Raw genomic sequence first — 24,170 nt, forward strand, 5'->3', positions numbered from 1 at the left:
TTTAGTTTGCACACGGTGTAGCAGGATGGCTTTCTGTGCAGGTCCCTGATGCTGTTGGCCTGCAAATCCTCTCTGTGTTCCTTATTCTTTGTCACAGTATTACACAGTTTTAGGGCTGGGGATAAGGAAGTGAAGAAGATGATCGAGGTATCTGACTGAGGAAGCCTGTGTTCTAGTTTGGGGAGACCGGGCTAAGAAAGTGAGCAAGTAAGTACAGGAGGATAACTTCTGAAGCTGCTCTTATGCTGCTGACTCTAGCCTGGGATGTCTCTGATATTATGTCTGAGAAGTGGATACTAATATGCTGCTGGCTCTAGAGTGAGAGGTATGATGTCATGTCCAAGAAGGGGATGCTTGTATGCGCTGGTGCTAGACTGCGAAATCTCTGACATCATGTCCAAGAAGGGATGCTTGTATGTGCTGGTGCTAGACTGAGAAGTCTATGACATCATGTCTAAGAAGGGGATGCTTGTATGCTGATGGATCTACTGGGAAGTCTATGTCATGTCTAAGAAGGGGATGCTTGAATTCAGCTCTGACTGCTCCCTTTTCTGCACTTGTGAGTTCCCCTTAGCGATACCCATGATCCGTCTGTAACATTCTAGAGAAATTACCTCATTGCTAGAAAAATAAAGGAACAGTAGCAAGCAGTATTATCCTCAACCCTTTCAAAGATCAGACAGATAATCCCTCACTTTCTTGATTGCTGTAATACTGAAAAGACATTTTATAAACATTGTTCCAGGGGCTAAAACTGAGGATCTCTTTGTTTGTTTTAGAGTTAGCCTGCTTTTATAAACACTGTCACCAGTACCTCCTCTGTTGTAAATGAACATTCTCTCCAGTACTGCAGGCATAACACTGTGTTCAAATCCAAGGCTAGAGGCCTGGGATGTTGCCTATGGGATGCTCTAAACCATCACATTCACCAATATGCACAGAGATACACACAAAAGGGAAGCAGTAGCTTTCAAAGGTATTCTTTGGAGCTAGTGTACAGAGTTGTCATTCCTAGATGAGAATCTTTGAATTTAAATGGCTGCCAGAAGTAAACTGTGAGTTGCATGGATTTGCATTTTCAAATTTACTGTTAAAATTCATCTTTGAACAGAGTACTCATTAGGCACATTATTTAAAAACTTACTTGTCTCTCCCTTCTCATTGGTGGGGTGGCTGATTTCCTTCCCTGGCTGTAGGCTTCGCATTCCTGTGGACCACACAAGTTTCTAAAACCTTGGCACTCAGGGCTCTGGACTATAAAACTTCATTGGAAACAAACAATGGAAACCATGGCTTTTTCTTTTCTTTCTTCTTTTTTTTTTTTTTTTTAAGAATCAGCAGTTTTCTTTCAAATTGTTTTATTATTGCTTTTCAGTATTACCAAGTTAATAATGGTTTAGTGTTTTAAAAATCATTTCTGTTGGAAATAAAAAGTATCAATCAAATACATATGAGATCTTTTTGTTAATTTCAGACATTTAATGTTTGAATTTGTGTTATAACTTTGGCATAAAGATTACATTGTATTGAATCTTGATGGTTTATAGAAAGCTCATATTTTCATGTGCTGACAATGAGTTTCCTTTCAAGATCTATAGGTAAAGGGATTTTAAGTATTTTTATAAAGATTCTGAATATGTCTGATGTCATAGGCTATATTTTTGAAAATAATTAAAAATGCTCATTACTTTATAAAAATGTGCCATCATCTCTAGACCTTTGTTTCTTACCATATGTTTTGGCTAATCCACAGGATCAAAAATGAAACTTTTGGCCACCATATAAAACTGCTGAGTTTCTGAATACAATATGGAAGACATGGACTGATTGATATTCTTTTCACTATTTAGTGAATATATGATCTAGGATGCAAAGTATATACACTATATTTTAAAGTATTTTACTTTCTAATTAAAAAGGCAAATAGATAAAACTTATTCTATGAGATAAAAATAGGCTTCCCTTGAATTGTTATTACTATTATATTGAAATTGTTTCTGTTCAGAATTATATATGACTAGAAAACACCAGTCTTTCTGTGGCTTAAACTTCGTTCATTCTAGATTCCTGTTAGGTGGGAGTCTAGAAGGGGCTCTCGGTGGTCAGTGAGCCAGTGATTCCTACTGCGCTTTGAATTGCTGCAATTTATTAGATAAGCATTGAAAGCCCCCATTTAAGGGGGTGATTTGATTCTTTTAAAGTGAGAAACTATCACAAAAATGAATCTTTAATCAATAAAATTCTCAGATTATCTTAAATTTGTGTATAGATTAATGGAATTCTGGGTCCTATAGTAAAACACTTGAATAACTGACAAATTGGGAAAATTGAAGTGTGTTGAGCTACAGATTTTCCACTTACAAATACACTGTAAGTCTGCCATCAGGCTTACAGACAAATCCATTATGTTTGTATCAGAGATTTTTTATTTCAAAAACAAGGCCTTTTCTGGGGTGTTATGCGGGAATTGGAAGAGATACTGAAGTTCGCACAATTCCCATTTTTTTTTAACCATGTATCATCCTCATGTTATTGCCATATATCCTTGTTATGTTACAGGAATAACATCCTCATGCTATGGTCATATATCCTGAATATATTACAGGGGTAGAGAGCTTATGCTCCAGAATGTGGCACACTACACATGGGGTTTTGGAAACATCACTTTTCTTATGCTGAACTTTAGTCAACTTCTCTATTGTCTATGTTACCTTTTCAGAGTAGCACCACCTTGATGGAAGGCTCATAGAGTCATTTAATTTTCATGTATTCCTATACAAAAGTCATCTTAAGGACAAACAAGGGATGGAGATTTTAATAGCATGGCTAATCTACTCTCTATGATAGCTGAACATGGATCCCAGATGTAATCATACCACCAGGGACTTTAATTTACCTCTATGGTATCACTTCCTACATACTATGGATGACAGTGGGTCTGTCTCTGGCTTGACAATGACCTCAGAGCTTATAGTAGGAATTTTTTGCAAGCCCCTGATGATTTATCTGGTGCGCACCTGAACAAAAAATGATGAGTAATAATCCATGTTATTAAGAATGTGGTATTGGTCTTATGAAGAGAAGGCATGATTTTTCAATATGCCATCTCCCTTGGGACATTCAGAGGTAATTTTTCTAAGCATTGCAAAATTACCTATCCTATAAGCATCCAGTGCCTCATAAACTGCAGTTTACTCTCTTCAAAATAATGAAGTATTTCCTTCTCCTTGTGTCTTCCAATTTAAGTGAACTTTGTTTAGCTTCTTCGTCATAAATGTATTTACAGGCCTTTAGTTGTCATGGTTACTATCATGGTATTCTTTAGTTGGTTAATGATCATGTCTTAAAATCTGGCAAAATATTTTAAGCATAGGTGGCCATATTAACACAGGCTTAACTTCATCCTTGATGTAATATGGACACAGTATTTAATGTCATAGTTTCAGATAGTAGCTGTAATCATTTTAATAGACTCATTCAAAATATGTCTTATTTAAGTCTTTGGTTATCCTTGTAGATTGTAGACATTTGAGATACCTGGTGGTCAGTGAGCCACATGTTTTGTTGGTGGTATAACCTAGCCTTCCATGTTTCACAGCACCTACATTCTTGTATTTGTTGAAGATTATTTTCTTTTCCTGAAAACTGAGACTGCCATTCAGAACAGCCTTCTAGTGGTTTTTATATTTTATCAGTAGAAATGTCATGTATGAAGGGAGTATTTAGTTATGTCAGTTGAAAAAAGAAAACACATATTTGAAACAAAAAATTCTTTACATTTTATACAAATGTCTTTGTAGTGTAGTACAGATATAGGAAAACTGCACAAGTAAATGTAGAATAGCACATAGACCAAGAAATAGAACATGGTCCCAGAAGTCCGTCCCCTTCTTTTTCTTTATACCCACAGTCCTTCAAATCCTTTTCCTGTTGTGAAATCATTATGACAGCCTTGAAGATACTGTGCGTAGCTGTTTTGTGTTGTTCATTCATGCTGTTGTATGTCATTCTTGTTGTATAGGAGTCCTTTGCAGTGTGTCCTTCTGTCTGTTCTACTGTGCAGTGAATATTTGGTTTGTTTCTTGATATTAAAAGTATGAATAATTCTGTTAGAGAGTGAGTACATGTCTTTTGGTAACTTTGTATGCTTGTTTTGGTTTGAGAAATACTTAGGTGGAATGGTTGACATAAGCAGGAAGTTTATGTGATAATTGATTTTAATTTTTAAAAATATCTGTTTTAGAGACAGAGTTTCTCTACACAGTCCTGGCTATCATGCAACTTACTGTGGAGACCAGGATGGCCTTGAACTCAGAGATTTGCCTGCTTCTATCTCCTAAGTGCTGGGATTAAAGACAAGTACCATCACACCTGACCAATTCTAATTTTTAAACTGTTATAATTTAGGGTCTTTTTGGAAAGGAGTAGAATGGTGGGTTGCCTATATTAGGTTGGCCTAATGATGGACAGTTACCTGGAATTCTAAGCTACATCATTTCTCTCTTTAGTTACCTTTGTCAGGGTATTTTATCACAATGGTAAGAAACAAAACTAAGACAGCTCATGCTCACCTAAATGTAATATTTATATTTGCATGTTATCTTTTCCAAAGTAACTGCATATGCACACTTCAATGTTACAGTTGTTCTATTTCTTCACATTTCTTACCATAACCCTAACCTAGCTTAATTTGGGTAAGATTAGAAAATTCCTAATCTCGACTTTGAGAGTCCATCCCACGTGAAGGGATGCACTCTCGGCCTGGACACATGGGGAAGGGCCTAGGCCCGGCCCAGGATGATGTGGTGGACTATGGGGAGCCCCCGTCAAGGCCCCTACCCTGCCTGGGGAGTGGAGGGTAGATGGGGTGGGAGGACAAGTCAGGAGCAGGGGGTGGGGGGAGGGGAGGGACAGGAAGAAGGGATTGACATGTGAAACAAGCTTGTTCCTAATTTGAACTAATAAAATATATTAATCCAAAAAAGAAAGAAATTTCCTAATCTATGACAGTTTTCTTTAATTTGTCCTAAAGTTTTTTAAGCTTTAGTATAGATGTTTGACATATATATTAGAATAATTTTTAACATTTTATTTCTGATGCTGTTGTAAATATTACCATTAAAATGTTCTGATACTATTATACATATTACCACTTAAATATTCTGATGCTATTATAAATGTTTTAATAAATATTTTTATTTAAGTAATTTCCTTTTACTGATTATTTTGGTTACTGGTTTGCCTAGTTTGCTACAATACTTTTTTTCTTTTGTTTTTTTGAAACAGGGTTTCTCTGTGTAGCCTTGGCTGTCTTAGAACTAGCACTGTAGACTGGGCTGTCCTCAAACTTACAGAGATTTGCCTGTCTCTGCCTTCTGAGTACTGGAAATTGATTTTTTGGCCTTTTTTTTCCTTTTTTAAAATTTAAATTAGAAACAAGCTTGTTTTACATGTCAATCCCAGTTCCCACTCCTTCCCCTCCTCCCCTGCCCCCCACTGGCCCCCTATCCCATCTCCTTTCTGCTCCCCAGGGAGGGTGAGGCCTTCATTGGGGGATCTTCAATATCTGTCATATCATTTGGAGCAGGGCCTAGGCCCTTCCCCTTGTGTCTACACTGAGAGAGCATTCCTTTATAGGGAATGGGCTCCCAAAATCCGTTTGTACACTAGGGATAAACACTGATCCACTATCAGAGGCCCCATTAATTAACCAGACCTCCAAACTGACATCCTTGTACGGGGGTCTGGAAGAGTCCTATGCTGGTTTCCCAGCTATCAGTCTGGGGTCCATGAGCTCCCCCTTGTTCAGGTTAGCTGTTTCTGTGGGTTTCTCCAGCCTGGTCTTGACCCCTTTGCTCATCACCCCTCCCTCTCTGCAACTAGATTCAAGAGTTCAGCTCAGTGTATAGTTGTAGGTGTCTGCTTTTGCTTTCATAGGATGGCATATAAGGTAGTCACCAATTTCATTATTGGAGAAGGGCATTTAAGCTAGCCTCTCAGCTATTGCTTAGATGGTTAGTTGGGGGATCATCCTTGTAGATCTCTGGACATTTCCCTAGTGCCAGATTTGTCTTCAAACCTATACTGGCTCCCTCTATTATGGTATCTCTTTTGTTGCTCTCCTCTATTCTTCCCCTGACTCAATCTTCCTGCTCTCTCATGTCCTCCTCTCCCCTCCTCTTCTCCTCTTCTCTTTCTCCTAACTCCCTCTCCCCTCCCCCCATGCATGGGAGCTGACTTTTTAAATAATATTTTTATTAATTCCTCAAGAATTTCACACATTGTATCTTTTTCTGGAGAAATACCTTTTAATATGCTGTAGCAAAGCATAAGCAAAAGGATTGATAATAAATAATCACATATTTCAAAATAGCCACACATTGTATCTGTTCATATTTATCTTCTCTCATCTCCTTTCAAATCCATACTCCATACCATATTCACTTAATTTTCTGTCCTCATTTGTTCTTTTTAACTACATGTAATCCAGTTAGTGCTGTCAATATAATCTTAGGTGTGTGGCCATCCGCTAGAGAATGTTAGATCTACCAGAAGCCACACTTTTAAAGAAAGCTGAGTTTCCAACCCTAGCAACTACAGTTACCAATAAATGGAGTTTCTTTATCATGCATCCTCCTCCCAAGGCTAAGCAGATCATTGCTACAATATTTTATTGTGTATTGTTGGAGTATTTGCAAATACTTTTCCTGAACTCTTTGAGGTGGTCATCTGGTTTCTACTACCCTTTTCAAGTTAGTTATACAAATGACCATGGTTGACTTATGAATTTTAAACCACTATTGTATTACTACAATAAATCCTATATGGTTATGATGTATTATCCTTAATATACATCACTAAGTTTGATTTTAATGTATATAAGACTTTTCCATATATATATCCAGGAGAGAAAAACTACAATGGGGCAATTAATTAATGACTATAGGGAGAATGGAAATTAGCCTCTCTCAGAGATGAGCCCCCCACTTGTTGTCTAATGCAGAGTGGTCAGCCCTGATACCATGTGCTAAAAATAACAAAAATGGACTAGCAGGTTGTATTTAGGTATTTTTTGCATGTATGTACATACATACATACTTACATATATATGTAACAATAATAGCAAACAAGAGGATATCAACTTGAAAGTTGGGAAGCAAATGGGAGAGGGTTGAGGGGAGGTAGCTGGGAGGGGTTAGAAGGAGGAAAATGGGAATAGTTTCAATTAAAAAAATACAAATTGAGTGACTTTGGTAACTGTGTCATGCACACTTGTTGAAATGTGTTGAACTCATAATGAGACCTGTAGCACCTGTATCTCTGAATTCTTCAGAAGCACAGTTTACTAAAATTGCCTCAGCAAGATTGATGTATTTGGCTTTCTTCTGAAGTTTGTAGTTGGAACTACATGAACAACATAAGGCATGTTTGGAAGCCAGTGTCACTGGGTCATAACACCCTACTGCCTTTCTAGATCACAAACCTCTGCATATACACTACTGCCTTTCTGGATCACAATACCCTATCTATACACTCCTGCCTTTCTGGATATAATACCCTGCATATACATGAGTTCCTTTCTCGATCACAACCTTCTGCATATACACCCTTGCCTTTCTGGATAACATACACCTTTGCCTTTCTGGATCACAAAACCCTTTATATACTCTCCTGCCTTTCTGCTTGCCCTCTTCCCCATCAGGTGTCCATACTTGTGGTCCTGGACTGTTTTCTGAAACTTGCATTGCCTACTTGCTGGTTTTTCAGAGGCTTCTGTTCTCTGCCCATCCTCCTTTCCACATTTGCTCCACCCTGTATTTTCCCTGGGTGCCCTGCAGAGCACCTTTCTCTTTTTTGACCTTTCAATAAAGAGCAGAATAACCTCAAAGGATTATGCTAGAAATAGCTAAGTTTTGTGTATATTCACTTTCATAGTTCTCCATCCAATTTCTGACTCTGCAAACTCACCTCTGTATGCTTTCTTTAGACAGCTGCCCATGCCCTGCATTCTCATGATTAGGAATTCCGTTTGGAAGCTTTTCCCTGTTACTTCTCTCACTTTTGCTCAGACACAGGGCAGCAATGAATCTGTGACCCTCCATTAACAACCACTGTGTCCTCTACATAATACCTGGTACAAAAGACCCTGGAGTCCTCCCCCTTTATAAGTATGGGTCAGCTGAAGCACAGTGGAATAACTTTGGTCCATATACTTATATGCACGTGGGGAAAGACCCATTGCTCCACCTGAGTCTTATGCAACTGTGTCTTATAAAATTGGTCTACAAAATACTTCAAAAATTTTCATACAAATATATATGTTGAGTCTATCCCTCCATGTATTTTATAGGTATAAAGAAAAACCTTTGACTCTGGGGTTCATGGAATGTCTGACCTTGAATAAATCAGTTAATTTTCTCCTGTTGCCTTCCTCATCTGTAAAGTGGATTAATAATTATTTTATGGGGACATTTGAGGTTAGATGAGTTAATCATATAAAACACTTGGCACTTATAGGGCCTGGCTACCAGTAAGCATGGGAATACATTATCTGTTGGCATTAAAAACAGAGAAATCTTGTTTGTGGTTCCATGTTATGACATCTGAAAAGTGCTTCAAAGAAAATTCTGTCTTTTCCATTAACTCCCACTCCATAGTTACATTCCAGTACAATGATTCTAGTGACAACTTAAGCCACCAAGAGACCAGGTACATCATTGGGCTTTTGTTAGTGTCTCGAAAGTTTGGGTTCATTGTGACCATATTCATTCATTTGATTTTTGTTTGTAGTGCCCTTCTTCTTGGAACTGCAAGCCCCTGAAAACTGCTTTCTTCCCTTCTTCTACCTCTAAGTATTTGCTTGGAGACCTGCATATTTCTCCTGTCTTTTATTTTCTAGGATGATTACAGCATCTGCTTTGCTAGTCTACTGTAGGCATTGCACAGGGAAAATTGTGGTTCTTTTATTCTTAGATTAAAATAGTTTTAAAGCTTAAGTCAAATTTTGTGTCACATATCTGCAGCAAAAGTTCTTTATTAATACTTACACATGTTTGGAACAGTTTCTATATGTGGTCATTGCAAAAACCATTTTACTGTCCTGTTCTTTTAATTAATATTTTTATCTGAGTTTCTCAAATTCATTCCCTGTAGAATGACTTAGTTTTAAATTCCAGGAATATATATATATATTCTGTGTATTATTAGAAATAGAGGAAATATAACATATAGTATGTTAATTTTCAATACTTTAATGATCCCTGATGTATATATAATAAGACTTATTAGGTTGTAAAATGAGCACATGCACAGACATACTTTAAAATAGTATTTATATGTGTACAGTTATGTATGCTGCATTAATGTAAACTAAATGTCATGATCATGGAGAAAACTACATTAAAGTGATCCTAATGATTAATTGTGAGCCATGACATGTATGTGAATCTTTTCATATTTGATTGGTTATTTTCTGATGGTAATAAGGCCATGTAAACAAAATGCAGGACGTTGGCTGTAGTGTAATAGTTGAAATGTTTACATACATAAAAGGGTCAGAGTGAATTTATGCTCTCAAGATGGCTGTTGGCTGCTAATACTGAATCCATATTCTTAAAGTGATCTATGGAACCATAACTGAATGCCACAGAGACTTCTTGTTTATTGATTCTCCTATCTTGAGTGTATTAAATGCTCACCTGAGACTGCAGTTCTAAGGCTTGTCTGCTTTTCTTCAGAGTTAGACATGTGAGCATCATGAGCTTACTCCTTTCTTAAAAAATACTGTTTTGTCTGTGTTTGTTATAAATACACACAGATTCACACACACACATATACACATGCACACAGAGAGAGACTGACATACACACATACCTAACACTGGGAGAGACTCACACACACACACACACACACACACACACACACACACACACACACACACACACAGAGAGAGAGAGAGAGAGAGAGAGAGAGAGAGAGAGAGAGAGAGAGAGAGAGAGAGAGAGAGAGAGAGAAACTGAAACACACACACAGAGACAGAAAGAGAATGCGTGCCATGATACCTGTGTAGTGGTCAGAGGATAGTTTCACAATACAGTTCTCTCCTTTTCCATAGTTACACAGGGCCAGAGCTGAGGTCATAAGGCTCGCACAGCAAGTGCTTCTACTTGATGGACCATCTCAACCCATTTTTCAGTTTTTGTGTATGCATAAAAAGACAGAATCAATGTGAGATGGTGATTTAAAATTGCATCTTTTCATTAAAAGTGCAGTATTATATTGTTTGCTTGTTTAAAAAAAGTGATCACAGATTTATCAAACTACTTGAAAAAACTCGATTTATATTTATACTTTTTTGCATCAGTTGAAGTGGCTTGGTTCTGTATTTTGTTTTCCAGCAGGCTTAGCTCCCATAACAGTTTCTGAGGAAGGAGTCCTGTGTGGCTTCACAGCCTCTTCCTGCCGCCATTTGTCAGCCACTTTTATTATAATGATGAGAAATCCTACTCAATGCTTTTTCTTTTTTGGTTGTTGTTTTTAATTTTCCTCTTTTAAATGAATATTTTATTTCTCCTTTCTTTCTGTTTATATTTCTATAAGGAAGTAAGTTAATGTGTCTTATAGTTGCTCAAAGTGATTGTCTACTTCAGTTTTAGGTGGCATGATCTACTCTTATAAGCTGAGCCCAAGGGATAAGGGACCAGCAGTGAGTGCTCTTCTTCTAAGTATTTCCATTTAAAGAGACCTTTTCAGTGTGCCTCCCTTTTTTATAATTATGGTGTGCCAGTTAGTTTTTGTCAGCAATACAAACTAGAGATGCCTAAGAGGAAGCAACCTCAACTGAGGAATTGTTTTAAATCAGATCACCAAGGCTGTAGGGCATTGCATTGATTGATAATTGAGGTAGGTGCCCCAGCCCACTGTGGTCACTGTTATGTGTGGGCAGGTGATTGCTAATTGAGGTAGGTAGCCCAGCCCACTGTGGTCACTGTTATGCCTGGGCAGATGGGCATGGGCTACAGAAGGTATCTGCTGGGGAGCATAGGGAGCAGCTAGTAAGTAGCATGCCTCTGCTGCCTGCCTCCAGGTACCTACCACGGCCTCCCTTGGTGATGGACTGTAGTCTATAAGCCAGACAAACCTTCCCTTAACCCAAGTTGCCTTTGGTCAATGTTTATCACAGCAACAGAAAGCAAACTAGACCACATGGTTATATATCAACAAATTTTATCTACAGAACTACAATATTATAAAAAACCAAGTCAGTGCCTGATGATAACAATGGATAAACTTGGACTTCTTTCCTAAGGAGGCATGTTCTGGAATGTGTGTCAATGTGGAGAAATGTGTTGAGTGTGGCATGGCTGTGTCAGGATTTAACCTCTGAAGGTTTCTAGAGGACTGATGTAGTCGGGTGGCATTATATTCTGCTTATGAACCCAGAATACTTCGTTTGGAATCTTACTTCCTGCCTATAGCTCATCGTTGCTAACACAATTGTTTTGAGTTGGCACAGGTCTCTGGTTACAGAATCTGAGAGATGGGTATTCTGTGCTTTGCTTATCAGACTATTCTTACAGCTCATAACTTGGCTTCTCATCTGGGCTACAGAGGTAGGCATTTCAAGTTTCCTAAGAAATCATTAGTGTTTGCACTTATAATCTTAGCATTAGAAGCAATGAAAGCCTTACTCTTCCTGTAATGCTCTTCAGATACTCTATTTAAAAAACACAGCAAAAACAATAACAACAACATAATTTTGAAATATTTAAAGTTTAGTGAAGGGGAATTATTTCAGATTTTTAAGTTTATCATTGTATCAACTTGGGTTTTTGTAAAGTTGTGATTTTGGGCCAAGACCTTTATATAGATGCCTTAAAGAATCATTATTTACTAGTGTGCTCTAGCTTTTCACCAGGGGTTAAAGGGAAGGCCATATGGCAATCATTTCTATTAGCTTTGGTAAAATGGCAATTGCATTCTGTGGGTTCTGTTAGCTCTAATTCTTAATAAAGATTCATTTGATAAAGGCTTAAAGCTTTATCCTTGTAGGATTTCCAACTGGTATCTGTTCCTTTACTAAGTGCTTTACAGCTTAATGCTTTCCTTCTTTTTGGTGGTAAAAATCATAGAATCAAGTTGCTTTTAGCTTGGCTGTTCTTTCAAATCTCTACTGATGCTTTACTTCACTTTATTTGTTCATTCACATTCTTTTCCCATTGTTATAATTCTTTATTTTCATACTTTTCCTGGAACTAGGCAATTCACAAACAATTGAAAGAGTTATATCACCATTCAATTTAATATCAGGCTGTTTCTTTTTAAACTAAGCATGTAAAATAAAAGTCGGAAATAATCTATATCATAAAGCAAATTTAATGAATTCCATGTTCAGCTCTGAACACAGCCACCCAGAGACTAGGATGCTTCGGGAAATGGGAACAGAGCTGGAGCTCTTCTCCAGGTAGCACTTAGTATCTTTCAGTATTTTACTGACCTGAGGATGCACACTAAGCATGGAAAGTTAAAAAGGCAAAGGGATCAGTGCAACCAACCCATCTCCGATCCCACTATGATATTCTGAAGTGATAACTGTGAGAGTTTCATATTTCTGCTTTAGGAATTTTACATTACAGTTTAAACTATCTACAGTTGTGAAAGTACCTCCAAGATTATTCTCCTCTAGAATATTTTTGGCCTTACTTAAGTTCGAATATGCTTTTCAAGTTGGTTGGGTAATTCATTTTTTTTGCATTGTAATTTGATTCCAGAAAAAAATATGAGATGGGTATTCTGTGAGTTAGAATAAAAGTGACAACTATTTATATGAGAAGACCTTTGTTTTGTGTTTAAAAGTTTTATTAGTGTGCTAGGTAGTGTTTGTCCATTTGACACAAACCTACCATATGTGAGAAGAGGGACTCTCAATTGAGAGAAATGTCTCCATAAGACTGACCTGTAGGGTCTTTTATTGATTATTAATTAATATTGATAAATGTGTATTGATAATTAATAATGTAGAAGGGCCCAGCTCACTGATGGTGGTGCCATAAGAAAGCAGGCAGAACAAGCTATGGGGAGCAAGCCAGTAAGTAGCACCCCTCCATGGCCTCTGCTTCAGTTCTTGCTTCCAGATTCCTGCCCTGCTTGAGTTCCTACCTTGACTTTCTTCAGTGACTGACTGTGCTCTGAGAGTTGTAAGACAAAATAAACCTTTTTACTGTGTAAGTTGATTTTGGTCATGGTATTTTATCACATCAGTAGAAACCCTAACTAAGACAACCAGTATAGCATATTTTCATTGAGATGAATTATTTCTCTTCAGATGTATCTTACTTTGGTAGAAGTAGACTGAGTCATCAAATTTACTTGCTCCTCTACAGGATCCTGGATACTGGGTGAAGATTCATCACTTAGAATACACTGATGGAGGAATTCTGGATCCAGATGATATCTTAGCAGATGTTGTTGAAGACAAAGATAAGGTAGATGACTCTGAAAATGTTCTTTATTTTCCTTTACTAAACAGCATATTTTCAAGCCACTGGCGTTCTTCACAAACACATGTGTCAGTTATTAGTAAAACATGCCATCTGTTCAGGTTTCACCTGTACAGCTCATAAATCAAAGTTCTTCATCAGATGTGTGTTTGAAGTTTGTCAAAGTTTGAGAACTTGTTTGTAGTGGCCTAATTAGCAGATTCTTCATTCTCCAGAGTTCCCAATACATCTCAATAAGTGTCAGCCACAGAGACTTCTGGAAATGCTACTGTTACTGACTTTGAAGCTTATTCCAGACAGTTGCTAAATATTCATCTTAATGCCTGAGGTTGGAAAGTATTTTGTGTTTACATTGGAAAATATAGGGGAGTATGGATGACTCTTGAAGAGCTATGGTGTAGATTTTTCTCGAAGTAAATGGCACACTATATTGTGTGACTGTCTTTCTTCCATTGTTAACTGCTACCCCCATTCTAAAGGAAAAATTAGAGCACTTCATTGAGTATTTAAGTAACTTTAAAAATCTTGTTACTTATTTGGGAATAATTCATCACAAATGTAGAAGTTTAATGGAATTTTGCTTTTTACTACTTTAAGAAAGATATAAAAGTAAACTATTTGGTGGCAATACTCTGGATTATTGTAATTAGAACATTCAGATTCTGTTGTCCTCAGAAATGAAATTGCTTCCAAGGTTTCTTCCATATACTCTTAGCACTTAGCACTGTTTATCATAGGTTTAGTCATATTTGTGGCATGGTTCTCTGATTGTTTTTCTGAAGTTTCACTCTGTGTGTGTGTGTGTGTGTGTGTGTGTGTGTGTGTGTGTGTGTGTGTGTGTGTGTGTGTGTTTCAAACTTACATTCATCTTTGCAAACAGATACTTTGTATTTTTATATTTTCTCTTAGCACTTGGCTTGTCTGGCTTTGTGTGGTAGTCAGCCATTTCAACAGGGCGTTGTGTCTTATTATGTCTCTCAGTAGATTGTCAGCTCCTAGAAGGCAGGGACTAAAGATTCTCAGCTCTTTTGTGTTCCTTGGGTTGATAGTATCTGCTTCGGTATATAATGACTGTTCTTTTGTTGTGGTTTCTGGAGATAGGTTTCATTCTAGCTGGTCTGTTTGGCCCTGAGCTCAAGAAATTCCCAAGTCAGCCTCTTGAGTACTGAGCTACAGTGCATAGCTAAAGAATATCATATGAATCCTGCCCCCTCATAACAGCAAGAGAGAGGTATTTACTTGCCTTTTTCAGTTCAGTTTATGCTTCTTCCAAGGAACCACCTTTTTCCTATGAGGTAGCTGAGATATTTGGCTTGATTTTTTAATGAAGAAGGCAACCCCCACCTCAAGTTCTACTGCCAGTGTATTTATAGAAAAAAAAAAAAGCAGAAAAATGCTCCATTTAAGAAGGGATAGAAGAAACTCTTTCACTGTAGCCTTTTCCCAAACCCCATTTCAGGAAGGGAGAGTCTGTTAACACCTGGGGAGTGTCCAACCCAGCACTTTCTCCTGCTGCATTCTTTATACTGTTTTTTTGCAAAGCTTTTAAAAATCATATTCTGTCCATTAGCCACAGAAACAGCCTTTATTATGTGTACTCTCTCTCTTTTAATTGGACATAACATCACTATTAAATAAGGAGACAGAGGGAGATAACCAGAGAATTCATATATGTTAGGGACAGCTTCAGCTATTCTCTTAATATGCTTTCATGCATCTCCATGAAGTGTGTTGTTGTCCTACACAATCGATAAGGATTTTCACTTTTAATGTTGCCTGGAAAAAAATCATTCCCATTTCTTCTGTTAAAAAAAATGTGAAAAAGTGAGCAGTGTTATTTTCCCTGATGTTCTCTCTGCAGTCTTAAGGTTTGCTTCCAGTTCTTATGTTGCTGTAGAAGCAGAACCTTACCAAACATGTTTCTCTTACTTTTTAGTCTAGAGTAAGTAGTAATTTCAATGGACAGTTCATGGATGTCCTGTGGCACATGAAACCTGCCCAAGATTGTCTGAGGTTCAGCTGGGCTTTTCCAACCACCTGTTTGTAAACTGGTTCCCAATACTCGTTCACAGACAGCAGGCACAGAGAGGTTTGGGTGGATGTACAGAATCATTATGCTAAAGTCATAAGAATTCTATTCCTAGGATAGGCTACCTGCAGGGGGAAGTGGCAATGAGGGCCTGCTGATAGCCTAGAAGCAAGGAGTGAAGCAGCAAAGACAAAAACTGTGAATCCAAAAGCAGTGTCAGCTAACTTTTTTTTTTTTTTTTTTTTGCTTATGGAAAACCCATTTGTGCATTTCGAACTAGACGTGGAATGGTTTGATGTAAATTCAGAGAAGGGTCTAAATGAGTTTACTTAGTTTGCTAAAGAGATTGCTTCTAAAACACATGCCCTTGTTACTCAGTATCAGACTTTTAAAACAGTTATTCACATTGTGAATTGCTTTATCAGTTTTTGCTATGGTTGAAGAAGACAACTGCAACATAATATGGAAACATGAAAATATGTAACTTTCATGATAATTGAATTGCTGCCATGACTTTATTAAATATGAAAGTAAACCTATACTGTATAGTATACCTCCAAAGGAAAATGTCTTTATCTTTGCCTAAGCTTTACAGATGGGAGGGGCTATGCTTGGAGACAGGCCAGGGGTTCTTGTTGGCTTGTACAACTGTGCATTGACCCTTGGATGCCATGTGTCATCTGGTTCTCAAGTATTACACAATCAGCTCAGCTTTATCTTCTGCTTTTTGTATAGGTGCTTGTTAGACATATTATTAAGTGTTATAGTTTAGGGACAGAAGTCTATCTGGCAGATGGAGCCAAGAAATGCACGAAAAATCACACCGTGCAACTGATATCACACAATAGATTTATTGGGGATGGTATGTGGGACAAAGACCACATCTAAGTGGGTACACGAGAGAGATAGAGACAAAGAAACAGAGATAGAGACAGAGATAGAAACAGAGAGATGGAGACAGAGAGACAGATAGAGACAGAGAGATGGAGACAAGAAACAGAAATAGAGATAGAGAGGCAGAGACAGAGAACAGGCTGTGATGACAGTGACTTTTTAATGGGTATATGTGTTGTATTTGGTGGCTGGTGATGAGCCCCTGGAGGAAGACTGGGAGAGCTACTGGTTCCTAACAATAAAATTTTCATCTGCTTTAACCTCAGGTTCAACAATTTGTTCAATGGCAAAACGTTAGTTACTCTGGTGTTAGTATAGAAGAATTATGTATTTAATGTCCATTGCTGCCTTTTAATATTATGGTACTAGTATTACTGCATTTGTGTGTTTTAAGTACTAAACTGTTTGAATTTAAGTACTGAAACATCAAAGAAACTGTCTTCATATACATTCTAATAGTTTTAAACAAATATTATAAAATTTGTTTTAGAGTTATTAAATTGCTCAAAATAATTTTATAAGAAGTTACTTGATTAATATGGCACAGCATTTGGATTAACATATTATTATTATGTGAGAAATGAAAATGCCAGCAGGACTAAATTTAGATTGAGAACACTTTTATGAGAACACACTGTCTGCTAACACACTTGGCATTCAAGGATCTCATATCATATTCAAATAGAGAGTAGTGTGCACAATGAATGAACTGGTGACCTAAAACAAGACACATGGCCACATTGTTTTGTGAGAGCACTCTGTTGCCCTCTAGTGGACAGCACAGCTCAGGAGACTCTTCCTGCATTTGGAATTTGACACTACCCCATTTGAAACTGTCTTTTGTCTTTTTAATGTAGCTCACAAGTCAGCAGTGTAGGTAGTAAAGCCAGAGTTTACACATACCTGTCTGTGCTCTCTGAGTTTTCTAAAAAAGAAAAAAAAAAAAAAAAAGGTCAAGGACATTCTTCGCATTTGAAAACCTTCTTTGTGGTTTTGGATTTCTCATCTTCCTTTTCACTGACTTGAAAGTTGATGGCTGATGGTGATGAGAGGTGTGGAACTTTCAGTGTGTATTTACAGAACTCATGGTGTGTACTGTGTTTTGCTTAGGAAATGAGGATTAAGCCCTTTATAATGATCCTGGATTATTATTATTTCTTTTAGAATCCTGAATTATTTTTGAGCACTTATTAGTGATGCTTTCACCTCAACAAAAAGTATTTGTTTTAAATCTATTAAAATTTCTTAAATAATGATATGGTAACTTTGATTATGAAAGTTTTACATTGTTTTGGGGGTCTTGAAGTTATGAACATGCCTGGAGGAGGTTTGGACAGTGCTTCAGAAAGAAAGCCAAAAGCTTGTGAAGAAGGAAAGAGATACTTTGCAGAGTTCCATGTTTCAAGATGACTTTCTTCCTATGGAGTTATGAAATGATAGATAGACTCTTAGATCCAAAAGAATAATATAATAATCATATGGACAACATTAACACCTCCCTAAAGAGGAACTATCTGAACCAGGGAAGTCTTTAGGACTCCATACGCTGGCTAATTTCTTTCCTGAATCCAGTCTTGCATTTCCTTCTTGGAATTCTTGCCACAGCTGGAGAAGGTCAAAACTGATGTGACTTCTGCCAGAGGATTTCCCTGTGTTTTATTTATTTTCTTCTTTTCTTTCCTTTTTTATGTTCATAGTATATCTTTCTCTTAGTCTTTAATGATTGAATTTAACAGTTATTTCAAAATATTAGTTTTTTATGAACACAGTTCACTTTTTATCTTTTCACATGTATTTATCCCCATTTGCATTCTCGGAGATTTAAATAATGTAAATGAATAAGATTCCAGGCTAAGATTGTGGTACCTGATAGGCAGTAATCTTATGCTAAGTCAGCTTCTTAACTCTAAACTGTGCTAACCCGTTGGCTAAGAGATAAGATTCTGAACAAATTCAGCTCATTTCTTGGGTTTGTTTGTTTCTTTATTACAGTATTGCTTTCAGAAATTTAATTCTTTTCTTTGTGGAATAGTTTTCTGATGTGTTATTGAAGCTAAAAAAATATAAATGCAGTAATTTTATGTTATATAATGTGGGATAATCTAGCCACAGTTAAAAGCCAAATGCTCAGGAGAGTGAACACAACATAATCAATAAATGTTAGGTGCTGTTACATATTATTACATATTATTTTTAGCATATTAAAATAAGGTATATTAGATTTACATCATTCTAAAAGCATTGCTTAAAGCATATCCCTTCTAGGAATGTGGCTTGCAATCTGTATTTTTAGACCTGGAATCTGTGGATTTCACCAACTGTGGATCAAGAGTATTCAGAAAAACATTCCTGAAAGCATGATTCCAATTTACAGGAATTTGCCATATCAGGTGCCTCACTGAATCTGCACAGATGATGTGGGATGTGAGCAGACCCCATCTCACAGGTCCTCAGTCTCTCTCCAACATCTGTTCCACCATTTTTATTACTAAGCCTGGAATGTCTTGTGCCTGTTGTCACGATGTGTTGGCTTTACTTCTCTTTGTCATTATTGCATAAGCAATTATAACAGCTGTTTATATGTTAGTAATACTCTGTTAAGTATGCTTAGTAAGGTGCCCTTGATTCAAAGTATATGGAAGCCATATATGAGTTATGTGCAACTTCTTGTTCATTAGGGACATGGGCATCTGCCCATAGAAGATGGTGTCTGAAGGACATCCTGGACCCAACCTCTGTGGGTCCAGAACAGAGCCAAAGAACAGCTGTACTGAATGAAGTACAAGCCTCATAGCCGTAGATTGTGTTTTGAGGCCCGATAATACCTCCCAGCTGCCTGAGGGATCTTAAAAGCCAACAGTTGTAAGGCCAAGGTTTCTTTCTTACATACACCTCCAAATTGTTCCATATCTCTAGTGTTTCTCTTATTTAGTATGCTGGTTGATCCTTAACCCTGATCTCTGCCTACTTAGGATTCAGTTTATATTGGGTTATAACACTTTTACCTCCATGAGGGTCTCAGTTTTGTCCATTGCTGATTTCCAGTGCCTATAACCATGCAAAGCCCTTTGTAGCTATACAGATAATTGTAGAATGAATGAATGAACAATTTTAAGTGTTAAATAATTCAATCACTCAGAATTTCAGTTTGCTCACTGGTAAAATGAGAGTGGTAAATGGTCTTAGTGTCACAAGGAAAGTTGGAAGCTGTGTGTGACAATTCTGCTCAACATCCTTAGACATCAGGGAAATGCAGCTCAAAACCCCTCTGAGATACCATCTTACTCCTATCAGAATGGCTAAAATCAATAACACCAATGACAGTCTATCCTGGAGAGGATGTGGAGAAAGAGGAACATTCCTCCATTGCTGGTGGGAGTACAAACTTGTGCAACCACTGTTATGATAAATCTTTCTGCCAAAAGCCGCAAAGCCCCACCACCACATGTGTGCTTTACGCCAGCCGCCCGCCCGAGTTAGGGCCTAAATGAATACACAGAAACTTGTATTAGGTTCGAATGCTGCTTGGCCAATGACTAGGATTTCTCATCTGCTAGCTCAGTCTTAATTATCATAAATCTATATATGTTATAAGACTTATCTTATTGGATGCTTTATTGGCGTCCCTACTTGCCCATGGCTCACATCCTGCCGCAGGAGGAGGCGAAGGGGAAAGGGGACACTTCCTGTTTCCTTGCTTACATATGAGTCTCCTTGCTATGTCACTTCCTGCCTGGATCACCACTTATCTACTACATTTCCCAGAATCCTCTTTGACTCCTAGTCCTGTCTAACTTGCTGCCATTGGCCAAACAGAACTTTATTTAACAATCAATAAGGTAAACATACACAGTACATTCCCTATCAAACCACTTTGGAAATCAGTATGGCAGTTTGTCAGGTAAATGGGAATCAGCCTACCTCAAGATCCAACAATTCCTCTCTTGGGCATATACCCAAAGAATGCACAGTCATACAATAACGACATATGTTCAACTATATTTATAGCAGCATTATTTGTAATAGCCAGAACATGGAAGCAACCTAGATGCTGCTCAACTGAAGAATGGATAGAGAAAATGTGGTCCATTTACATAATGGAGTACTACTCAGCAGAAAAAAAAACAAAACAAACAAACAAACAAACAAAAAACAATGGAATCTTGAAATTTGCAGGCAAATGGATGGAACTAGAAGAAACCATCCTGAGTGAGGTAACCCAGTGACAAAATGATAAACATGGAATGTACTCACTAATATATGACTTTTAGACATAGAGCAAAGGATTACCAGTCTACAATCCACAATGCCAGAGGAACTAGGAAACAAGAGAAGATTGAATAGTCCCTCGAAGAAGGGGAGGTAGACAAGAACCCCTGAACAAAGTGGGAGCATGGGGCATGGGTGGAAAGAAGAAGGTGGAAAGGGAAGGGGAGGGGGAGGAGAACAAGAGGACTGAGACAGGTGAGGAGTAGAGGAGGGCTAAAAAGGAGATGCCTTGATAGAGGGAGACAGTGCAGGTATGGAAAGAGGTCTGGCACAGGAAAAATGGTAGGGGATTCACAGGGATGACCCCAATTAAGAATCCAAGCAGTGGTGGAGAAAATGCCATTGATGCCCTTCCCCTATAGTGAGATTGGTGTCAACTTTGGTTACCATTCCTAGAGCCTTAATCCAGTATCTGTTTGAAGCAGAAATAGGCACACACAGCTAAGCACTGAACCATACTACTGGAATCCAGTTGTGGAGAGGGAGGAGGGATGAGCAAAGGAGCCAAGACAAGGATGGAGAGACCTGCAGAAAACAGTGGACCTGACCTATTGAGGGCATGGATACCCTTGTCATAAAGCTTCAGAAACAGCATTGGACTGAACCAAGCCTTCTGAATGAGGGTGCCAGTTAGGGGGCCAGGCCAGTCTATGGGACCTCTAACAGTGGAGCCAGTCTTCAACCCTAGAGCACAAATGGACTTTGGGAGCCCATCCCCTATGGAGGGATATTAATGGAGCCCAGACACAGCAAGGAGGGCCTAGGTCCTCCAGTAAATAAACAGACTTTAAAGGTCCCTGGTGGAAGGCTTCACTTATCTCTGGGGAGGAGTTGGGGGATGGGTTGGGGGGGTTGGTGGGGAACATGGGAGGGTGGGAGGGTGAGGAAATGGGGGGATGGATATGTAAATATGAGTGGTAATTAAAGAATTTAAATAAAAAGTAAATATTAAAATACTATAAACATCTTAAGAATGTACTTGTATCACCTCAATTTTCATTGATCTTTCAATAGCCAGGTCAAACTATTTTTAATAGTCAGTGTTTTCAGATCACCTCAATCCTAAGTGACTTTTGGGGCACTGTGACTGTATAATCATATACATAATTAACATTGTAATATGAACATTGATATTTGACTATCACCATTTTGAAATTCTTGGCATTTATTACATACCCCCTCAGGTATAACTTTAGTTTTGTCTCATCAAATACTTACATATTTGCTTTAGAACTGGGGTGTTTTTTTTTTTTGTCATTTCTGTATCATGCTTATTTAAAAGATAACTATAGGAATTACATAAATCAAAGTCATCAATTTCCCAAGGATTTTTCCTAATAATGTTACTGCTGCTTTCTTTCTTTCTTTCTTTCTTTCTTTCTTTCTTTCTTTCTTTCTTTCTTTCTTTCTTTCTTTTTATTTTATAAGTTCAAATTAGGAATAAGCTTGCTTCAGATGTCAATCCCTTCTCCCTCTCTCTCCCCTCCCCCCAACATCCCACCTGCCCCTAGCCATCCCCCTCCACTCCCCAGGCAGGGTAAGGCCCTCAAAAGGGGCTTCCCAAAGTCTACCACATCATCCTGGGCCAGGCTTAGGCCCTTCATAACTGGGGTGTTGTTTTAAACGTATTTTTTTTTTTACCACCTAGTCTTATGAGTTTTTTTTTTTTGTCATTATTTATTGTTTCTTTGACAGGACCTCACTATGTAGTCCAGGCAAGCCTGGAAATTACTATGTAAACCAGACTGGCCTTTAACTCACAGAGATTTACTTCCTTCTCTTCCTGACTGTTGGTATCAAAGGTACTTGCTACCACATCCTGTTTGTACTTTTGTTTTAATAAGCATCTTTGATTTTTGTCAATGATAAAAGTTTGAGCTAGAATTGAGAGTTTCTAATTATCCACCTTTTTGTCCTAAGAAACTGTATTGTTCCTTTTAAATATCGTAGTAGGCAGCAGTATGGAGGCATTACCAAACGAGGGGGATAATTTTACATTAATACCTCTGTGACCTTACTATGGCAAAGATAAATTGTGTTGGGAGATAGTAACTAACACTAAAGTAATCCTGATGATGGCCAAGTCAAATATGGGCCCCCTAGTGCTTTCTGCAATTTACTTGGTTGGCAGCTACAGCATGTATGTATTGTGTATGACTGAATGAGAGGCAAGGATCTAACCCTGTATGGAATCATATGGGGTGTCCACTTGCTCTTCTTCAGCTTTTCTTTTTTTCTTTTTTTTTTTTTTCATCCTCGGTCAGAAAGAAGAAAACCCCAGGCCTGATGGTACCACTCATATAGCTACTACTGTAGTACAATGAAAAGTAAACAGAAGATGTTTGTAAGGATTCAGATTTGACAAGAAAAAGATCCAGTCCCATTTGAGATCATAACAATGTTTTACTTAGGGCTAAAAATGTAACTCAGAAAAAGAGAGAACACACCCTTCATTTCACAATGTGCCCTTCCTTAGCCATAAATTATCTGCTGGACATAGTCCTACAAATTTTCTCTCTCACTTTAGTTTCCTTTGAAGCTGTCTATATAGGTGTATATCTGTGCCAAGATTATGGGACAATCAGTTTTTACAGAAACATTTATGTCTAATTATTTAATTTGTAATCCTTCTATACTATTTTAAATTATATCAAATGGAAAACATCAGGATTTACAAAACACCCTCTCTTAAAAATGCAAATGTTTACAAGTGCTAATTGGTCACCCATCAAGTGTTTATTAATTAGACTGTATTCCACTAACACCTAGCTGGATTTAACTCCATCAAAGTCAGGTAGTAGGTTGTTACCTTGTAGAGGACTGGGACTCTAGTATGATTCTAAGTTTTCTAGATAGTATAGCCTTTCTCATTTACAAACTTTCTTATTTATAGCATCCCCAACTGCATTGAGAAGGCCCAAAAGAAATGTACTATGCAATAACACTTAAGACTGTGACAAACCAAAGAGATCACTTTTGTTCTTTGCTCTTATAGCAGCTCTCTGAAGTATGTATGGGTACATTTCCTTGTAGACCAGAAGGGACTTGCCACTGTGGTAAGAGAAAAATCAAGCCACTCAGGAGCTTGAGAGAGATTTAGAAGGAAGGAAGACTGCCTGTGTCAAAAGACCTCACTCTTTTACCAAGAAGACCCCAGGAGGAGGTGGTAGCAGAAGGAGTCAGAGTAGAGAAAGAAATGAGAGAATGCTCCATAGAAACTGAGCAGGTCAGAAGACATACTGTCAGAGTTCACATTCAAACAGCAAGCTGCAGACTGTAGCAGAAGGACAAGTGTGTGTGTGTGTGTGTGTGAGAGAGAGAGAGAGAGGGGGGGGAGGGAGGGAGGGAGGGAGGAAGAGAGGGAGATAGAGAGAGAGGGGGGAGGGAGAGAGAGAGAGAGAGAGAGAGAGAGAGAGAGAGAGAGAGAGAGAGAGAGAGAGCACATGTGTTCACTACTTAGTGATTGAAAGTAGGTTTTA

General features: G+C 37.9%; 1 protein-coding gene across 5 annotated transcripts in view; it reads left to right on the forward strand.

The window, feature by feature from the left end:
• Positions 1-24,170, forward strand: part of LOC100770975 (partitioning defective 3 homolog B) — a 1,032,377-nt gene that overhangs the window by 165,471 nt on the left and 842,736 nt on the right. For all 5 annotated transcript variants that reach the window (XM_035440979.1, XM_035440980.1, XM_027397031.2 and 2 more), the window contains one exon: positions 13,383-13,484. In XM_035440979.1, the coding sequence (XP_035296870.1) occupies positions 13,462-13,484 (23 nt within the window). In that variant the 5' untranslated portion in view covers positions 13,383-13,461. The remainder of the gene's footprint in view (positions 1-13,382; positions 13,485-24,170) is intronic.

This window comes from Cricetulus griseus, chromosome 2 (assembly GCF_003668045.3).
Source record: "Cricetulus griseus strain 17A/GY chromosome 2, alternate assembly CriGri-PICRH-1.0, whole genome shotgun sequence".
NCBI classification, from domain to species: domain Eukaryota; kingdom Metazoa; phylum Chordata; class Mammalia; order Rodentia; family Cricetidae; genus Cricetulus; species Cricetulus griseus.